This window comes from Hyperolius riggenbachi, unplaced genomic scaffold (genome assembly GCF_040937935.1).
Source record: "Hyperolius riggenbachi isolate aHypRig1 unplaced genomic scaffold, aHypRig1.pri scaffold_209, whole genome shotgun sequence".
NCBI lineage: Eukaryota > Metazoa > Chordata > Amphibia > Anura > Hyperoliidae > Hyperolius > Hyperolius riggenbachi.
In genome coordinates this window covers 90,060-109,625 of record NW_027152420.1, presented here as the reverse complement: position 1 = coordinate 109,625, position 19,566 = coordinate 90,060, and the positions used below count along the sequence as shown (strand labels likewise).

Genomic DNA, 19,566 nt, shown 5'->3' with positions numbered 1-19,566 from the left:
ACTGAATTAGGCTCCCTGCACACTGCAAATCCGTTTTCCGATTCCGTTTCCGATTCCGATTCCGTTTCCGATTTTCCTTGAATACATTCAACAGAAAAACGGATCAAAAAACGCAGCATGCAGTTAAGATTAAAAATCTGAATCGGAATCGGATGTAAAAACAGATTAAAAGCGGAATCGGAATCTGAAATGCATGCAGTGTGCAAGAGGCCGAAAACTCCTGTTGAGAACTCATGTTAATCAATGGGCTAGTTGACACTTGAATGCGTTTTTGCAAGCAGAGAAAAAACTGCCATCCTGCAGCATAAGTATGCGCATCATGTGCAGTTTCTCTATCGTTAGCTGCTGTGAAAAACCGCTTGCATTTTTCTGCATACAAACACACATGGTATGCAGAAAACTGAAAGATAAGTGTGTCCCCTGCCTTAAAGCTGATCTGAGATGAAAAACTAACTATAACAAGTAACTTATCTAAAGTTTATATAGTTTACACAGCAAATCTAGCTGCAAACAGCTTTAAAAGTGTATGATTTATTGCTGTGATACGAGGGCAGCCGTGTTCTGTTTGTCACACTACACTGAAGCAAGCTGATAGCATCTCCAGCCCTCAGCCTGTGGAAAATTTCACTCCCCCCTCCTCTCTGCCTCTGAAATATCTGGCTAGTAACCTCCTCCCCCCTCCTGCCCAGACTGAGCTCCCATAACCCCTTGCTACCTGGGACTGAGTGCCAAGGCTCTCTGAAAAGTTGTGGGCGAAGCTTGTTTAGTTTATAGGGAATTAGAGTATTAAAACAAAACAAAAAAAGTATTTGACTTGAGGAATGCCCTATAATCTATATGAAAGGAACACAATTATGCGATGAGTAAAAGTTTCTCGGATCCACTTTAACCCATTAGCAGCCACATATAGCAAAGCTATAAGTGGCTCCATGGCAGATTATGCATTTTTTTTTTTCCTGCTGGGGAAGTGTGCTTTTCCCAGCCTGGCAGAGATTCTTCCACCACCTGGCTGCACTGCACTTCTGACACCATCCCCTGGGTTACAATCACATGTCATACCATGTGATCAGAACTCTGAGGATACAGAGATTGTAGTGCCGCCGGTGGATGAGAGGAGACCCCATCCAGCCGCCCGGAGCAGGTAAATATTAAGACTCTCCTTGTGCCGTTCTGCACAGCTGCATTAGGCAGCTAAATGGCATATGCCATTTGAAGACTCCCTCCACGCAGGGCTGCTACAAGGTTAATGACTCCTTAGTCATTACTTTCCAGTAATTTATTGCCCCAACATGTCCTATCGATTGATTTTAAATTAAAATCAATTGAACGTTTGACTCTTATCAATCGGATAGTATGAGAGATTTGTCAATAGTGGGGCGGTAGAGCATGAGCGTTGCTTGGCGACAGGCCATAGTGTTGCAGCGCATCAATCAATCAGTTTTCAATACATATGTTGCTGAAAACTAGGGTGTTATTTGTGGCAAGAATCAATCCCTCTGTTCAGATTCTGATCAGAAAGGGATTTATGGCTTTGTATCTGGTGGCAAACTGTTAGTGTATGGTGAACGTTAATGAGCTAACAAAATGATTTGCTGAGATACGCTGGCCATATGTGCATTGATTGTCCTGATAATTTTATGACCGGTTTGCTCAAATTGATCAAATAAATCACTAATCCAGTGCTTCTAAATATCCACTCTATTAACTTTAGATCACTTTTTGTTCAGTTCATTTATTAAAAGTATCATCAGACGTTGAAAAAATGTGTAGGGCAGGAGCCGTTGGAGATTGATAACGCATATCGATGTACTGCATTAGTCAATGCTCAGTAGTTCTGCTTAAAGTGGACCCAAATTAAAAATACACGATTTCAGAAATAAAATCTATTTTCTAAATTATAATACATTGCAGCCTTTTTTCAGCTGCATGATGACAAATATAAAATATTTTACATTTATTGGAGGGACCGCTCCCTTCCTTTCATATTGCCGGGACAGAATCCGGCAGACTGGTGGAGTAGGTGGTGTCCGGCAAAGGAGGAATTGCTAATGGCTGCCACCTGTATATCCCTAGTTATGAAAAGAGAAGGGTGAAAAGCATGCACTGAAATGCTCATAGGCTTGAAGGAGTGTTTATTTATCTTTGTATGTGTCAGAGTGGTGCAACTAAATATTTTGAATTAAAAAAAGGTTTATTTGGGTCCACTTTAAATCTATTGAAATTAATTTTTTTTTTTTAATTGGTTTGACATATTGGGCCATAACCAAACTGTGTATGGTTAGCTTAACTTATTTTAGTTCCTGGACGTAGAAACTACGTCCAGGAACCATGCGCGCTACAGCGGCTGATCGTGCACGCGCACTCCCGGCCGCGGATTCGGTAGCCAGGCAATCAGTGTATCGGGCTATGGTGCCCGATCACTGATTCCTCTCCCCCGCTGAAAAAGCGACAGCTTCTCTCAGAAGCTGCGCTTTTTCTGGCTGTTCCCTCCCCGATGCGTCACTCTAAGCGTGTGTTACGCTTAGAGTGACGTCATGTTAACAAACTCATGGCTGCCATCTTGTGGCCAAAAAGTAATACTACAACTGAAAATAAAAAAAAATAAAAATTAAAACACATTTACATTATAAATCTATTGTTTACCTCCCACCCTCCCAAAACTACCCAAATAAAATGTTTACTATAAAAAAAACAAAACCCTTACGATTAAAAAAACAAACATGTAAATATTTACCTAGGGGTCTAAACTTTTTAAATATCAATGTAAAGATGAAATATTTCTATTTTTTTTTTTTATTTTAAACTTGTAAATAGTGATAGATGCAAAATGGAAAAAATGCACCTTTATTTCCAAATAAAATATTGTCGCCATACATTGTGATAGGGACATAATTTTAACGGTGTAATAACCGGGACATATGGTCAAATACAATACGTGAGTTTTAATTATGGAGGCATGTATTATTTTAAAACTATAATGGCTGAAAACTGAGAAATAATGAATTTTTCCATTTTTTTCTTATTCTTCCTGTTAAAATGCATTTACAGTAAAGTGGCTCTTAGCAAAATGTACCCCCCAAAGAAAGCCTAATTGGTGGCGGAAAAAACAAGATATAGATCAGTTCATTGTGATAAGTAGTGATAAAGTTATAGGCTAATGAATGGGAGGTGAACATTTCTCACGTGAAAACGACGGAACGCGAATGGGTTAATGATGTGTGCTGAAGTATTGTTATACATTCCATTCTACTGCTGTAGTTGTATTTGTACTAAATTGTGTTAATTTGTGTGTGTGTGTGTGTGTGTGTGTGTGTGTGTGTGTTTTGTATTTTAAACTATTCTCTCTCTCTCTGGGTTGATAGTTGACTCACTGTGTATCTTTTTTTTTTTTTTTTTTTCTTTTCCTTTAGTGCTTTGGGCACCTGCTGCTTGCTGCCCTGAAGAGCCGAAGCTTGTGGTGCTCCCCTGTTTCACTTTCCTTTTGTCTTGTACCTCGCTACCACAATGGATCAAGACTATGAGAGACGACTTCTGCGGCAAATCAATCTACAAAATGAAAATACCATGCCTTGTGTAGGTAGCAAATAGGTGTTATCCAGATATCCCTGTTATCTTTATGCATATGAAACTGTCTAAAGGTGGCCACCTACTATGTAGTATGACTGTACAATCAATCACCAATCTAAAGGGTCCCATACACCTAACTATTTTCCCGCTGATCTACAGCTGTTTCGATCACGGTGATCGAAACGGCTGTGAAATCGCCACACACACCGCTGACAGAACAATCGATTTCCGTGAAAATTTTTCTCGGCCACCGGCGGGTCAGGAGTGCGTCGTTAGCGGCGTTTGAATGCCCGACGACCGACGCAATACAGCGGTAATACATTACCTGCGCCAGCCGGCGCGAGTCCCCTGGTCTTCTTCTCCACTTCGGGCTTCAGAGCTACACAGAACTTCCTGTCCCGGCAGGAAGTTTAAACAGTAGAGCGCCCTCTACTGTTTAAACTTCCCCTGGACAGGAAGTTCAGTAGCCGGAGCGGAGAAGACATCGGGGTCTCGCGCCGGCCGGAACAGGTAATGTATGGGGGGGGGGGGGCAGCAAATTGTGATCGGTTTCAGGCTGAAATCGATTCACAATCTGTTTGCAGTAAAGGTGGCCATACGATCCCTCTCTGATCCGATTCGATCAGAGAGGGATCTATCTGTTGGTCGAATCTGATGGCAAATCGACCAGTGTATGGCCACCTTTACCACTTTGGTATAGTATGAGAATGAAAAATATGAATGAAAAATATGAGTCACTGTGAATTTATTGGTGTTATAGTACATGGATGTTGGTAAGATTGCATGAATTGTGCAGTCAGATTGCGTAATGTGTTGTCAGTGTCACCTTATGCCTGCAGACATGCCATGCTTTATCAAGGAGATAGTGTAACAATGCAACACTTTGAAGGAGCTATAGTAACATTGCCAACTGTTTTTGAAGATCAAACTTTGGATGCAAATAGCTCAGTTCACACTTCATGTTTGGTAGGCATGGAGTTATGGCAGGGTGAATGCAAAGGGATCATTGGGTAGGTGCCAGATAATGAGGGTTTTACTGTATTAGCATATTGTACAGGTGTGAATGCTGAGGGATTGTTGGGTAAGCTTAGTTGCTGATGTGTATAGCGTATGAGTAAAGGTAGCCATACATTGGTCGATTTGCCATCATATTCGACCAACAGATAGATCCCTCTCTGATCGAATTTGATCAGAGAGGGATTGTATGGCTGTCTTTACTACAAACAGATTGTGAATCGATTTCAGCATGAAACCGTTCACAATCTGTGGTGGTGCTGCCGCTGCTGTCCCCGCTGAGCGCCCTCTACTGTTTAAACTTCCTGCCGGGACAGGAAGAAGTGAAGCATACCAGAGTGGAGAAGACAGCGGAGACCTGGGAAGTCGCGCCGGCGGAGCAGGTAATGTATTGCAGCTGTATTGCATCGGGCACTAGAACGCACTAGAACACTAGACGAGTCAGTACATTATGCTATAGTGAATTCTACAGTTACAAGATGCATATTAATATATGACATGTCATAAAGCATACCATATGAAAAATTGCTTTGTGGAGATAGCATAAAAAGTTGGGTGTACAAGTAAACAATAGGGGGGTAGAGACTATGGTGCTCGTGATAGTAATGGGCTATGGGGTATTTTTTACACAGATTTGCAATGAGTGGTATTGGTAATGAAAAAGGGTATGTGTCAGCAAGTGTAATGGGTAATAGAGCATTGAGAAGAGAACAGGGGGCCAGAAATATAAGGTAAAGTGTGCAAATAAAATAACATAAAGAACTCACCAGAATTCCAGCAGTAGCAGGTGTAGCGCCTCAGTGGAGTGGTGAGGACGCTCAACTCCTTATATATACACAGGTACTTGCTAATAGGGCCAATTAGATGTGTGGGAAGTGTTAGGTGGGCGGGGTTAGGGTGAGTGTGCGAGCAGCCAATGGGTTTTCGCCAACTGTGTTCAGTGAATTGGGTTTTTGGGAAGTTAGGGCGGGCTTGCGAGTAGTGTGTTGGGTAGTTGGGGGGGGGTGGATACAGCTATCATGGTTACCAAATGTGCATCTGAGTACAGTACTAGCTAAATGGAGTACTGGTTAAGGGCACTGCCTTTGACATGGGAGACCAGGGTTCGAATCCCAGCCAGGGGATAGTTAATAAGAAAATAATACATGAACATAATATTATGGCAGGAATGAAATTAATACATTTGGCATTGCAAATGTAATGTAGCAAAATTATAGCTGGTGTTGATACAAAAAGGCAAAATAAATACTCATGGAAAAAAACATAAACATTGGAGGACAAGTTGTAAACAACTGGAAAAAAAAAATTATGGTAAAAACAATGAGATAAAAAGGAGGAAGAAGACAAAGTAAAACAAGACAAATAAAGATGTATAAATCATGAACAATTCTAATTATTGATATAAATAATGTGAATATACAGATGTGTAAATATACAGCTATGTAAAAATAATGATCTAGCCTGAGGTATTGTTGTAAAGATGAACGTTGCTATATTAAAAATGAAAAATACAAATATAAATAATAAAAGTACTAAAAATAGGAGTACTAAAAATATTACACATAAAAGGATAAAAGAGAGCGGCCAGAGATAAAAGAAAAACGGAATAGGTAGTGTTTTAGTAGATTTTTTTCCAAAACTTCGTTTTAGACCTTCAGGTATGAGGGTTCTTAGAGTTTGTATCCAGTACATTTCATGTTTTTTAAAGAGAATCTGTATTGTTAAAATCGCACAAAAGTAAACATACCAGTGTGTTAGGGGACATCTCCTATTCCCCTCTGTCACAATTTCACCGCTCCCCGCCGCATTAAAAGTGGTTAAAAACAGTTTTAAAAAGTTTGTTTATAAACAAACAAAATGGCCACCAAAACAGGAAGTAGGTTGATGTACAGCATGTCCACACATAGAAAATACATCCATACACAAGCAGGCTGTATACAGCCTTCCTTTTGAATCTCAAGAGATCATTTGTGTGTTTCTTTCCCCCCTGAGGGGGGAGTGCATAGCAGAACCACAACACTGAAGAACTTGGCAGCCTTCCAGACACAGGCTGACAAGTCTGACAGGGGAAAGATACATTGATTTATTACAGAGACTGTGATAGTACAAAGTGCTGCAGTAAGCCAGAACACATTAGAATAGCTTTTGGAACTTGTAGGATGATAAAAAACAGGATGCATTTTTTGTTACGGAGTCTCTTTAAGTTGTTCGAACGCATTTAGTAAACTAGCATCAACAGTCAAGTAGTATAATGCTGATGAGTTGTGGGTTATTGTCATGGTGGGTGCAAAAGTGCCGTGAAATGCTGTGAAGGGGGAATTTATTGGTGATGTTTCTTTTGTGTTGCCCGATTCTGCTGCGGGCCAACTGTGTAGTTCTCCCCACGTACTGGAGATGGCAAGGGCATGAAATGAGATAGATGACGAATTTGGATTCGCAGGTGAGGTGTTTTTTTATGGGATATTGAATATTGGTGCTAGAGGAAACAAAGGAAGCACAGGTGTTGATGAACTGGCAAGCTGTGCAGCGGTTCTTGTTGCAGGGGAAGCAGCCAGGCTCCTGTGCTTGCGGAGGGGAAAGTTCATTAGTTGTACGTAATTTGCTCGGCGCTAGGAGGTTGCGGAGATTCAGTGCTCTCCTATATGTAATTGAAGGTGCTGTGGGTAATAAGGGCCGTAAGTAGGGGTCTTGCATGAGAATGTCCCAACGATTTTTTTAGAATATTGCGGATGGACAAATGTTGGGTATTGTAACGAGTAATGAACGAGTAATGAACCGGGGTGGGCCTATGGTATTGGAAGGTTGTCTAATGGTGGTCAGGGGGTTGGAACATTTGGCTCTATGTCTTGCATCTTTGATAAGTTTTTTGGGGATAATGACGATCTGTGAATTTTTTTGTGAGAATCTCGGATTGTATATCAAATTGTGATTGGTCAGTGCAGTTCCTATGTATTCTTCTGTATTTACTGTAGGGGGTGTTAGTAATCCAAGGGTGGTGGTGAAAGCTCTTGAAATGTATATAATTGTTGGCATCGACTGGTTTAAAAAAAGTTTTTGTCATGATGTGATTGGATTCTATATATAGAGTGAGGTCAAGAAACTCAATGGGGGAGGTATGATAATGGTGTGTAAATTGAAGTCCTGCTGAATTTGAATTAAGGTAACTGACAAAGTGTGCAATGAGTATAGTGTCGCCTTTCCAGATGAAAATAAGGTCGTCGATATATCGCTTATATTGTACAATATTGTCGGAAAATGGATGATGTGTGGATAATTTATGTAATTCTAGGAATCCCATTGTAAGATTAGCATACGAGGGAGCAAACGAGCTCCCCATCGCGGTCCCACTTGTCTGATGGTAAATTTTATCGTTAAATGTGAATATGTTATTGTTGAGAATGAACTCTGTGCCTTGTAAAAGGAAGGTTTGTTGTGTAAGTGGCATGGATGGGTTGGTGGCTAGGTAATATTGTATTGCTTGGAGGCCGAAGGGATGGGGGATATTGGTATAAAGGGAGGTGACATCGCATGTCAGCCAGACATAATCCGGCTGCCATGCGATGTCACGTAGGAGTAGTATGAGTTGTTGTGAATCCTTTAGAAAGGAAGGAAGGGACTGTACGTGTGGCTGTAAATGTTGGTCAAGGAATCTGGAAAGATTGCTGGTGATGGAGTTGATGCCTGAGATGATGGGTCTACCGGGCGTTTTTTGTAAATCTTTATGTATTTTTGGTAGATAGTAGAAAATAGGGGTTATTGGCTGAGTGTTGATAATAAATTTAGTGCATAAGTATTCATTTAGAAATTATACGTTCCCAAAGTACTTTTTTTTTTTTTTTTTTGCTCTGAAAGCTGACTTTTGCATTTTATTTATAACTGCTTTATTCATGTTCTAACAAGCAGAAATGCTTTCTAAATTGTCTGACTTTGTTCAAGGGACCTGGCAGTGTTGGAGAAGGGTTTATTTACATTCCTCACTTGACACAATGAAACACAAGATAACATTATCTGCTTCCGTCCTGAAGGTGAAAACACCTGCCGGCTGAAGTAGTTAAATACCACAAAATTGTGGACACATTTGTGTGTGGTGATTCTGTATACCTGTATGTTATGTGAGTAAACTGTTTGTACGAGGGGGCTTCCTGTAAATTTGCACTAGTTGATTTACGTGAAGTCCTCTGGATCTCCTTCTCTGTTGATTAGACCAGTATGCTATCATCTTCAATTCTCAGACCAAGAGAGAAAGAGAACAGATCATAGCATAGCATAGTTATACCTAATGGCCACCACCCTAGTATAGGATTTCCGTGGGAGTATTACGTTGGATAACCCTCTCTTACCGTGCCCTATGATCTAGTAAGTGGCATGCTCACCTGGCTTATAGGCTGCTCCGACTTGGAGAGCACACTGAGTGTAATGGAAATTCACTAGCAATCTGCCATCCAGGATCCATCTTCATAGAAAGTGAATACCTCAAAACACATAACACCATTATAGTGCAGACATCGACATCGCTTAGAACATGCGCAGAGAGCCAATACTGATAACGCCTTTTGCTTACCTTTTTGTGTTGTTGCCCACCCTCACAGACAACTGTACTGGCTTTTGCATACAATGCTTTTTGGAGGTGCAGCTCATACAAACTGATTTAATTATTTTGCATGCATGTGAGGCTTTTGGAGGTGCAGCAGGTCTGCAGTAGGGTGTAGATGGGTTGAGGGGAAGCACATATTATTGATTGATTATGTGAGTGCATAATGTAGAAGTGTGACTACTGACTATAAATGGATGTATGTTTCAGTACATTTTGTGACTATTGATGTATAGTGTATTGTGGATTGATGGCCGAGTGCAGGAAGCAGCATTCTTGTGTTAGTCTAATGATTTCAGTCTCTACAGAATGTGACTTTATTCCAGGGCTGTGAAGTCGGAGTTGGAGTCGGAATCGGGGCAATTTTGGGCACCCGGAGTCGGAGTTAGAGTCGTTGATTTCATAAACTGAGAAGTTGGAGTCGGAGTCAGATGATTTTTGTACAAAATCCACAGCCCTGTTAAGTATTAGGCTAAGGAGTCGGAGCCATTTTGGGTACCCGTAGTCGGGAGTTGGAGTCGGAGTTTCATAAACTGAGGAGTCGGAGGATTTTTGTCCCGACTCCACAGTCCTGCTTTATTCTATATGGTGGGCGGAGCTTCTTATGGGAGTGTTCATAGGTGGAGTGTGTGTGTGTCTCAGGACCTATTAGTGTGTGTGGCTGGATACAAAGGCCACATATGTCTACTCTTGTGGGTATAGTGTGTGTGAAGGGGAAAGGGCAGAGTTGAAAGATGGCTGCAGACACTGGGACTACTTATATTCTTCCTCTTCCTTCCTTCTCTCTACTGCTTTTAGAAGGCTACAGTATGACACTTAAACTATAGTTAGTTATTTGGGTTGAAAAAAAAGGCATAAGTCATAGAGTTCAACCAGAAAACAAGGTTTTTGCCAAGCCCATACAGCTGCTGCTTGACCTCTGCTGTGTTTAGAAGTCAGTGAAGGGGTGATGGAAAAAGAAATGACTGTTATTAAATGAACTAGCAGACCTAAACCTGGCCACCCGCTCACACGCCCGCCCGGCTCCCTGTCCCCGTCCCCGTCCCTGTCCTCCTGTGTCTGTGAGGCTGGGTCCGTGCTGTGCAAATGCGCATTAGCAAAAAGCACGGACCCAGCGACACGGGTTTTATTATACAGGATTTAACGGTTGCTGCTCCCATAACAAATTGGGAGAACTTAGTAGTTTGTAGCATTCTAATGTTTAACCTTTCATTCCCTGTAATGTATTTTTTTTTATTTTTTTTTTTATAGTTAGACTACTGGGCAGTTGAATACTTTAAATTCAGAAAATATTTGCGCCGTGCATAAGTGCACATGCACAAACCTACAATACACACCAATCCAGCAAATGTAAATGAGCTCATTACTACTGTGCATGCACAAGTTCACCAACTTTGCTTGTTCAATAAAGGAAATGTGCACAAACAATTCCTTTTTTAACAGTGACTGGGAGGGATACTGGAGGGCACAAAGTGCAGAAAGCAGCCCCCCAAAGGTACCGTATTTTTCGGACTATAAGACGCTCCGGACTATAAGACGCACCTAGGTTTTGAGGACAAAAACCAAGGGAAAAAAAATAAATACTAAACCTAGTGTGTCCATGGTTCAGGGCATTTTATGGTCCTTCTCCCCTATGTCCCCCTTGTACCACTTGTGTTCCCCTGTGTCCAGCGACCTCTGTCCCCATGTCCAGTGCCCCCGTGTCCAGTGTCCCCTGCCCCATGTCTATTGCCCCTCTGTGTCCAGTTTCCCCTGGTTTAGTGCCCCTCTGTGTCCAATATCCCTGTGTCAAATGTCCCTCTGGTCCAGTGCCCCTCTGTCCATCATCCCTGTGTCCAGTGTTCCCTGGTCCAGTGCCCCCTCCTGTGTCTAGTGCCCCTCTGTGTCCAGCATCCCTGTGTCCAGTGCCCCTCTGTGTCCATTATCCCTGTGTCCAGTGTCCCCTGGTCCAGTGCCCCTCTGTGTCCAGCATCCCTGTGTCCAGTGCCCCTCTGTGTCCAGCATCCCTGTGTCCAGTGCCCCCTGGTCCAGTGCCCCTCTGTGTCCAACATCCCTGTGTCCAGTGTCCCCTGGTCCAGTGCCCCCTCTGTGTCCAACATCCCTGTGTCCAGTGTCCCCTGGTCCAGTGCCCCCTCTGTGTCCAGTGTTCCCTGGTCCAGTGCCCCCTCCTGTGTCCAGCATCCCTGTGTCCAGTGCCCCTCTGTGTCCATTATCCCTGTGTCCAGTGTCCCCTGGTCCAGTGCCCCTCTGTGTCCAGCATCCCAGTGTCCAGTGCCCCCTGGTCCAGTGCCCCTCTGTGTCCAGCATCCCTGTGTCCAGTGCCCCCTGTGTCCAACATCCATGTGTCCAGTGTCCCCTGGTCCAGTGCCCCTCTGTGTCCAGCATCCCTGTGTCCAGTGCCCCTCTGTGTCCATTATCCCTGTGTCCAGTGCCCCCTCTGTGTCCAGTGTTCCCTGGTCCAGTGCCCCCTCCTGTGTCTAGTGCCCCTCTGTGTCCAGCATCCCTGTGTCCAGTGCCCCTCTGTGTCCATTATCCCTGTGTCCAGTGTCCCCTGGTCCAGTGCCCCTCTGTGTCCAGCATCCCTGTGTCCAGTGCCCCCTGGTCCAGTGCCCCTCTGTGTCCAGCATCCCTGTGTCCAGTGCCCCCTGTGTCCAACATCCATGTGTCCAGTGTCCCCTGGTCCAGTGCCCCTCTGTGTCCAGCATCCCTGTGTCCAGTGCCCCTCTGTGTCCATTATCCCTGTGTCCAGTGTCCCCTGGTCCAGTGCCCCTCTGTGTCCAGCATCCCTGTGTCCAGTGCCCCCTGGTCCAGTGCCCCTCTGTGTCCAGCATCCCTGTGTCCAGTGCCCCCTGTGTCCAACATCCATGTGTCCAGTTTCCCCTGGTCCAGTGCCCCTCTGTGTCCAGCATCCCTGTGTCCAGTGTCCCCTGGTCCAGTGCCCCCTCTGTGTCCAGCATCCCTGTGTCCAGTGCCCCTCTGTGTCCATTATCCCTGTGTCCAGTGTCCCCTGGTCCAGTGCCCCTCTGTGTCCAGCATCCCTGTGTCCAGTGCCCCTCTGTGTCCAGCATCCCTGTGTCCAGTGCCCCCTGTGTCCAACATCCATGTGTCCAGTTTCCCCTGGTCCAGTGCCCCTCTGTGTCCAGCATCCCTGTGTCCAGTGTCCCCTGGTCCAGTGCCCCCTCTGTGTCCAGTGTTCCCTGGTCCAGTGCCCCCTCCTGTGTCTAGTGCCCCTCTGTGTCCAGCATCCCTGTGTCCAGTGCCCCTCTGTGTCCATTATCCCTGTGTCCAGTGTCCCCTGGTCCAGTGCCCCTCTGTGTCCAGCATCCCTGTGTCCAGTGCCCCCTGTGTCCAACATCCATGTGTCCAGTGTCCCCTGGTCCAGTGCCCCTCTGTGTCCAGCATCCCTGTGTCCAGTGCCCCTCTGTGTCCATTCTCCCTGTGTCCAGTGTCCCCTGGTCCAGTGCCCCTCTGTGTCCAGCATCCCTGTGTCCAGTGCCCCCTGGTCCAGTGCCCCTCTGTGTCCAGTGTCCCCTGGTCCAGTGCCCCTCTGTGTCCAGTGCCCCTGGTCCAGTGCCCCCTGTGTCCAACATCCCTGTGTCCAGTGTCCCCTGGTCCAGTGCCCCCTGTGTCCAACATCCCTGTGTCCAGTGTCCCCTGGTCCAGTGCCCCCTGTGTCCAACATCCCTGTGTCCAGTGTCCCCTGGTCCAGTGCCCCTCTGTGTCCAACATCCCTGTGTCCCCAAGTCCATTGCCCACCTGTGTCCAGTGAACACCCCCCCTCTTTCCGTGTCCTCCGATGTTCCCCTTCCTCTGGCGTGTCTCTGTCCCAGAGGAAGTAGCCTTTCCATGTGCACATCCCCAGTGACGTTTGATGTGTAAGTGGGCCAGGCAGGACTGTGACAATATTATAGTAGCCGGAGACGCTGGGTGCATGGAGTGGGTGAGATCTGTTTGAGGCAGTACAGCTGACACCCCTGGTCCAGTGCCCCTCTGTGTCCAGCATCCCTGTGTCCAGTGTCCCCTGGTCCAGTGCCCCCTCTGTGTCCAGTGTTCCCTGGTCCAGTGCCCCCTCCTGTGTCTAGTGCCCCTCTGTGTCCAGCATCCCTGTGTCCAGTGCCCCCTGTGTCCAACATCCATGTGTCCAGTGTCCCCTGGTCCAGTGCCCCTCTGTGTCCAGCATCCCTGTGTCCAGTGCCCCTCTGTGTCCAGCATCCCTGTGTCCAGTGCCCCTCTGTGTCCATTATCCCTGTGTCCAGTGTCCCCTGGTCCAGTGCCCCTCTGTGTCCAGCATCCCTGTGTCCAGTGCCCCCTGGTCCAGTGCCCCTCTGTGTCCAGCATCCCTGTGTCCAGTGCCCCCTGTGTCCAACATCCATGTGTCCAGTGTCCCCTGGTCCAGTGCCCCTCTGTGTCCAGCATCCCTGTGTCCAGTGCCCCTCTGTGTCCATTCTCCCTGTGTCCAGTGTCCCCTGGTCCAGTGCCCCTCTGTGTCCAGCATCCCTGTGTCCAGTGCCCCCTGGTCCAGTGCCCCTCTGTGTCCAGTGTCCCCTGGTCCAGTGCCCCTCTGTGTCCAGTGCCCCTGGTCCAGTGCCCCCTGTGTCCAACATCCCTGTGTCCAGTGTCCCCTGGTCCAGTGCCCCCTGTGTCCAACATCCCTGTGTCCAGTGTCCCCTGGTCCAGTGCCCCCTGTGTCCAACATCCCTGTGTCCAGTGTCCCCTGGTCCAGTGCCCCTCTGTGTCCAACATCCCTGTGTCCCCAAGTCCATTGCCCACCTGTGTCCAGTGAACACCCCCCCTCTTTCCGTGTCCTCCGATGTTCCCCTTCCTCTGGCGTGTCTCTGTCCCAGAGGAAGTAGCCTTTCCATGTGCACATCCCCAGTGACGTTTGATGTGTAAGTGGGCCAGGCAGGACTGTGACAATATTATAGTAGCCGGAGACGCTGGGTGCATGGAGTGGGTGAGATCTGTTTGAGGCAGTACAGCTGACACCCCGCCTAGACCCACCGCAATGCCACTTACCACATGTCCGCTGGCTGCCGATTCAGCTCAAAGTACCCCCTTCTCCGTCCCGTCCTGCCTCGGAAATGAAGAAGGGTCAGCACGAATCTGCGCAGACAGCCCACACAGCACAACTACCAATCAGACGTGGGCGCTACCCCAGACCACCTATCGCACCCGCTCCCTGCTCGTTTTCTTACAAGCGCCGATGCTGTGCACTGATTGGCCACAATGGTCCCGCCCGCGAGACCATCGCGGCCAGTTATAAAACAAGCCGGGAGCAGTGAGCGCTGCGATAGGTGGTATGGGGCAGCGCCCCCTGCCTGATTGGTAGTTGTGCTGTTGACTGACTGCAGATTCGTGCTGACCCCTCTTCATTTCCGAGACAGGACGGGGCGGTGAAGGGGGTATTTTGAGCTGAATCGACATGTGGTAAGTGGCATTGCGGTGGGTCCAGGCGGGTTGTCAGCTGTACTGCCTCAAACAGATCTCGCCCGCTGTGCTTTGTATGTATAGGCAGTGTGGCGGGTAGCCTTTTCAGACAAAGGACGATTAGGAGGGTCGGGGCACAGCGTAACACGGACACAGGCTGCAGACAGAAGAGAGTTAGAGGGCACAAAAATTGGCACATTCGGACTATAAGACGCAAGGACTTTTTTTCTCCCCACTTTTGGGGGAGAAAAAGTGCGTCTTATAGTCCGAAAAATACGGTAATTAAAAGTAACTGAGCCTTGACTTTTTTAATTAAAAGAATACCATTCATAAATATTTTGTCGTGCTTAAACATGTTTCCTGTGTTTATCCTTTGTATGTTAGGTATCGGAGATGAGAAGAACACTAACTCCCTCAAATTCCCCTATGTCTTCTCCAAGTAAACATGGAGATAGATTCATTCCATCTAGAGCTGGTGCAAACTGGAGTATTAACTTCCACAGAATAAATGTGAGTAACCTTGAAAAAGAAACTGAAGTAAATCCGAGCTATATTGATTGAAGGTATTTTGATTTAGGTACTTTAAAGTTTGGAATGCCGCAGGAGCTAAGGACTAGTTTCTACACTGCCACCATTGAGTCTGTCCTCTGCTCCTCCATCATTGTCTGGTACTCGGGGGCAAATGCAAAGGACAGGCATAAACTGCAGAGGGTAATCAGTACTGCTGAGAGGATCATCGGGTCACCCCTGCCCCCTCTGGAAGTCCTCCACACATCTAGAATGATGTCCAGGGCCAACAGGATTACCCAAGACCCTTTCCACCCCGGTAGGCACTTCTTCAACCTCCTGCCCTTAGGTCGCCGCTATAGGACCATTCGCACCAAAACCACCAAGCGTAGAAACGCCTTCTTCCCCAAGCGGTCCTCCTGCTCAACTCGAGGCACTCCACCAAATGACATTCCGTAATCCCCCTTAGCTGCCCCAATGGACAAGAGTCTGTAAATAGGTTGTCCCCTGCTGGCAGCACTGCACTGTATGCTACATATCATATTTGCTTTGCACAATGGACTTGCCTAATTGTACTATGTGTTGTTGCTATCGTTAATCAAGTTGTTGTTGTTATTGTTGCTCTGTAGCTATTACTCTGTACCATGTTGATGTGATCAATTTTCACTACCTGTACTTTGCTTTAAACAGCCATGCGTCCACAAATAATTCCGGGTGCGGCGTCTGCCGCATTTGGCGAATAAAGTTGATTCTGATTAAGTTCACAATTATGTAACATTTTTTTTTCCAAAGCTTTGCTCAGAGGAAGGCTATGCTGATTAACACATTTTCTTATAGTAAATGGGAACCTGTAACAAAAAACCCCAGATACTTACCTAAGGAGAGGGAAGGCTCTGGGTCCAATAGAGCCTTCCTGCTTTTCTCGTTGATTGTTTGTTCCAGCGCTGGCTCCCCCAGTAGCTGTATTTACCCAAATTATTCAAATACTGCCTTCTGCCTCCAAAGGAGGGTTCGGAAATCTTCGGGAGCCTGAGTGCTACTAAGGACAGGTGGCTCTGTACTGCGCACACTCTAGCACACACTCTAGCACACGCTCATGTAGGCGCAGTACAGAGCCACCTGTCTTCTGGTGCACTCGGCTCCTGAAGACCTCCAAAGCCTCCTTCGGGTAAGGATTCAAACGGGGGACCCAGCGCTGCAACAAGGGCACAGAGAAGAGCGGGATGGCTCTATAGGAATCCCATTGAAGGGATACTGGAGACTCTATTTTAAAGGCAACTGAAGCAAGAGGGATATGGAGGCTGCCATATTTTTCCTTTTTAAGCAGTACCAGTTGCCTTGCTATTCTGCTAATCCTCTACTTTTAATACTTTTAACCATAAACCCTGAACAAGCATGCAGCAGATCAAGTGTTTGACATTATTGTCAGATCTGAAAGATTCGCTTCATGCTTGTTTCTGGCATTATTCAGACACTACTGCAGCCAAATAGATCAGCAAGGACTGCTGGGCAACTGGTATTGTATAAAAAGAAATAAATATGGCAGCCTCCATATATTTTTCACTTCAGTTGTCCTTTAAAAGAAAAAAAAAAGTTTCACTTAGCTGGGGCTTCTGCCAGCCCCTGCAGCCGCCCTTAGAAGTCGACGGCCACTGCCTTTGTGCGGCCCTGGTAGCGTGCATACTCTCTCCCCCATTCACGTCGCCGGGAGCATCCTGCGCAGGCACAGTATGAGAAAATCTTGTACTGCGCAGAACGCTCCTGGCGACGGGAGCGAAGATGCACGCTACCAGGTGCAGTGGCCCACCGACTCACAAAACCAAACAGAGCCGCCACGAGGGACCCGGAGGATCTGTTTGCCCGGGCGCTGGCACAGGACGTCTGCAGGGGGGCGGTAAAAGCCTCATGTAAGTGTTTTTTTTTATTTTTTTTATTTTTTGTTTTGTTTTTTTCCCCACCTTACAGGAGTCCTTTAACTTTGAAACTGCAGTGAGAGAGTTGTGAAGGCTGCCATAATTTTTTCCCTCTTAAAGAATACAGACATGTCATCCACCCCCCTTTAAAGCAGAACTGAAGATATATTTAAAAACCTGCTGTTTCACTTTCCTGGGGCCCCCAGCAGCCGTCCTGTCCCACGACGGTCCTCCACAAGCCTCTGTTCTCCCATTGCCAGCTACTTGCGGTTTCGCCAGTGGGCTACTGCGCCTGTGCGGCTCTGCCCACGCATAACCTTCACGTTCCAGTCCACAATAGCGCAATTGCAGATGGGAATGCAGAAAGGATACGCTTGGCAGGGCTGCGCTGGCCTTGACTTACAAGTCGAGCAACAGAGCGGCGACGGGAGAACGGAAGCTCGTGGAGGACCGACGTGGGACAAGACGGCTGATGGGGGCTTGCAGAAGTCCCAGGTAAGTGAAACAGTTTGTTTTAAAGGGAACCTAAACTGAGAGGGATATGGATTTTTCCTTTTAAACAATACCAGTTGCCTGGCAGTGCTACTGATCTCTTTAGCTGTAGTAAAGGCTGAATCACACACCTGAAACAAGCATGCAGCTAATCCAGTCTGACTTTAGTCAGAGCACCTGATCTGCATGCTTGTTCAGGGGCTGTGGCTAAAAGTATTAGAGACACAGGATCAGCAGGAGAGTCAGGCAACTAGTATTATTTGAAAAAGAAAAATCCATATCCTTCTCAGTTTAGGTTCCCTTTAATTCTATCTTCAGTTCCGCTTGAATCCTTTAGTATGGATGAGCTTGCAAATGTCAATCTGTTCCTTCTAAGTCATAACAGAAACTGAGGGTTTATACATATGTACACACATGCAGGCTTCTGCGGCACATGGGGTTAACTCTGCTATCACGGCACTCAATGAGTAATTTTGGCACCAGGAAAAGACAAAGACCAAATTAAAATAAAAACAATACAATTCGGTCTCCAGCAATAGCTGAAAGCCAAATTGCATCATACCCCAATGCCACAGAGAAATTTGGCAAGGCAGGGAGAGCCATTTTTCTGCTGCACCCTGCTCCCAAATTTCCTGGCGCCTTTTTTACACGTATGCCAATATGAGCTTATGGGCAGTTTAGAACCTTACTTTAAGGGTAGGTGAACTTACAGATAGATGCTCACCTACCTTTTCTATCCATATCTGCAGCAGAAAAATCTATTGCAGTCTATTTGAGATTTTTAAGTGAACCCAAGGTAAGGGTGATATGGAGGCTGCCATATTTGTTTCCTTTTAAACAATACCAGTTGCCTGACAGCCCTGCGGATCTATTTGGATTCTTTAGTGTCTGAACTGTACACAAGAAACAAGCATGCAGCTAATCTAGTCAGTTCTTACAGTATTGTCAGAAACACTTGATTTACATATGCTTTTTCAGGGTCTTTGGCTTAAAGTATTAGAGGATCAGCAGGACAGCCAGGCAACTGGTATTGAGGGTGGAGGGGCCCAAATATAGGTTATGTAATGAAATAATAATAAAGTGGAGGGAGGTGTCTTTACCACTCCAGATGGAAGAACCCATACCACAGGGTAAATGTAAAAATATTTATTTATTTAAAAGGACAACGCGGTTCACGTTATTTTCACGTTGGCGATATACGGTGGTTGCGGGGTCTGCAACCCACCTTTGTGAGTATAAATACTCTTTTATACTGCAATCTAACATCCAATACCCCGCAATACTCCACCATTTGGCTCCTGGTCTCTCCTTGTTCTAAAGGTGACCGTGGTATCCCCACAGTGACCACATTTTCTACTAGGCAACTGGTATTGTTAAAAAGGAAATAAAACATGGCAGCCTCCATAAAACTCTCACCTCGGGTTCACTTTAATTTAGTCATGGAACTAAAGGCAAAACTTTCAATCCCCCTCTGATCAGAATCAGATCTACCTGTTAATGCTGTATTTTTTTCTGAGTATGTAGCTTCTTGTGGGCATAATCATATTTCCAACGGCCAGGGAAAATTATTGTAAATCTTTGTATGTACTGTACAGTATTCAGATTCCCCCCCCCCCCCCCCCCCGGAAGACAGGATCTGAAGTTATACACATAGATGGGATAAGCTGCTTTCTCTCATTCTAGTGTTATTCAAGGAAAGACCGCTCAACTCACCTCTTGAATGCATAAAAATGTCTATTCACAAAACCAGTGAAGAAGGCTTTTTGGTCCTTTGTAGCACCTTACACACTCCACTATCTTGCTGGTCAATCTGTAGCTCTGGGTACCTCATAGAGCCATGTTAATCAATGTCATGCACTGAGGAGGCTAAACCAATCTGAAACAGTCTGTATGCATGTTGGATTATTGTGGCTGTGTACAATTAGCTGGCACATCATTGCATTCCAGCAGTTCTGGAGGTGTGGCTAGCATACAGGGACAACAAAGGATAATTTTCATATTCAGCAGTTATCGTGGGAGACATCATATGCTCACTCCAATCTGTTTAGAGAAGGC

The 19,566-nt window shown here is 46.0% G+C and overlaps 1 protein-coding gene across 1 annotated transcript in view; it reads left to right on the top strand.

Moving 5' to 3' along the window:
• Positions 1-19,566, top strand: part of FZR1 (fizzy and cell division cycle 20 related 1) — a gene marked incomplete at its 3' end in the record, with an annotated part of 132,991 nt that overhangs the window by 31,622 nt on the left and 81,803 nt on the right. Inside the window, exons 2-3 of the mRNA XM_068264898.1 lie at positions 3,411-3,573; positions 14,984-15,109. Coding sequence (XP_068120999.1) covers positions 3,505-3,573; positions 14,984-15,109 — 195 coding nt within the window. The remainder of the gene's footprint in view (positions 1-3,410; positions 3,574-14,983; positions 15,110-19,566) is intronic.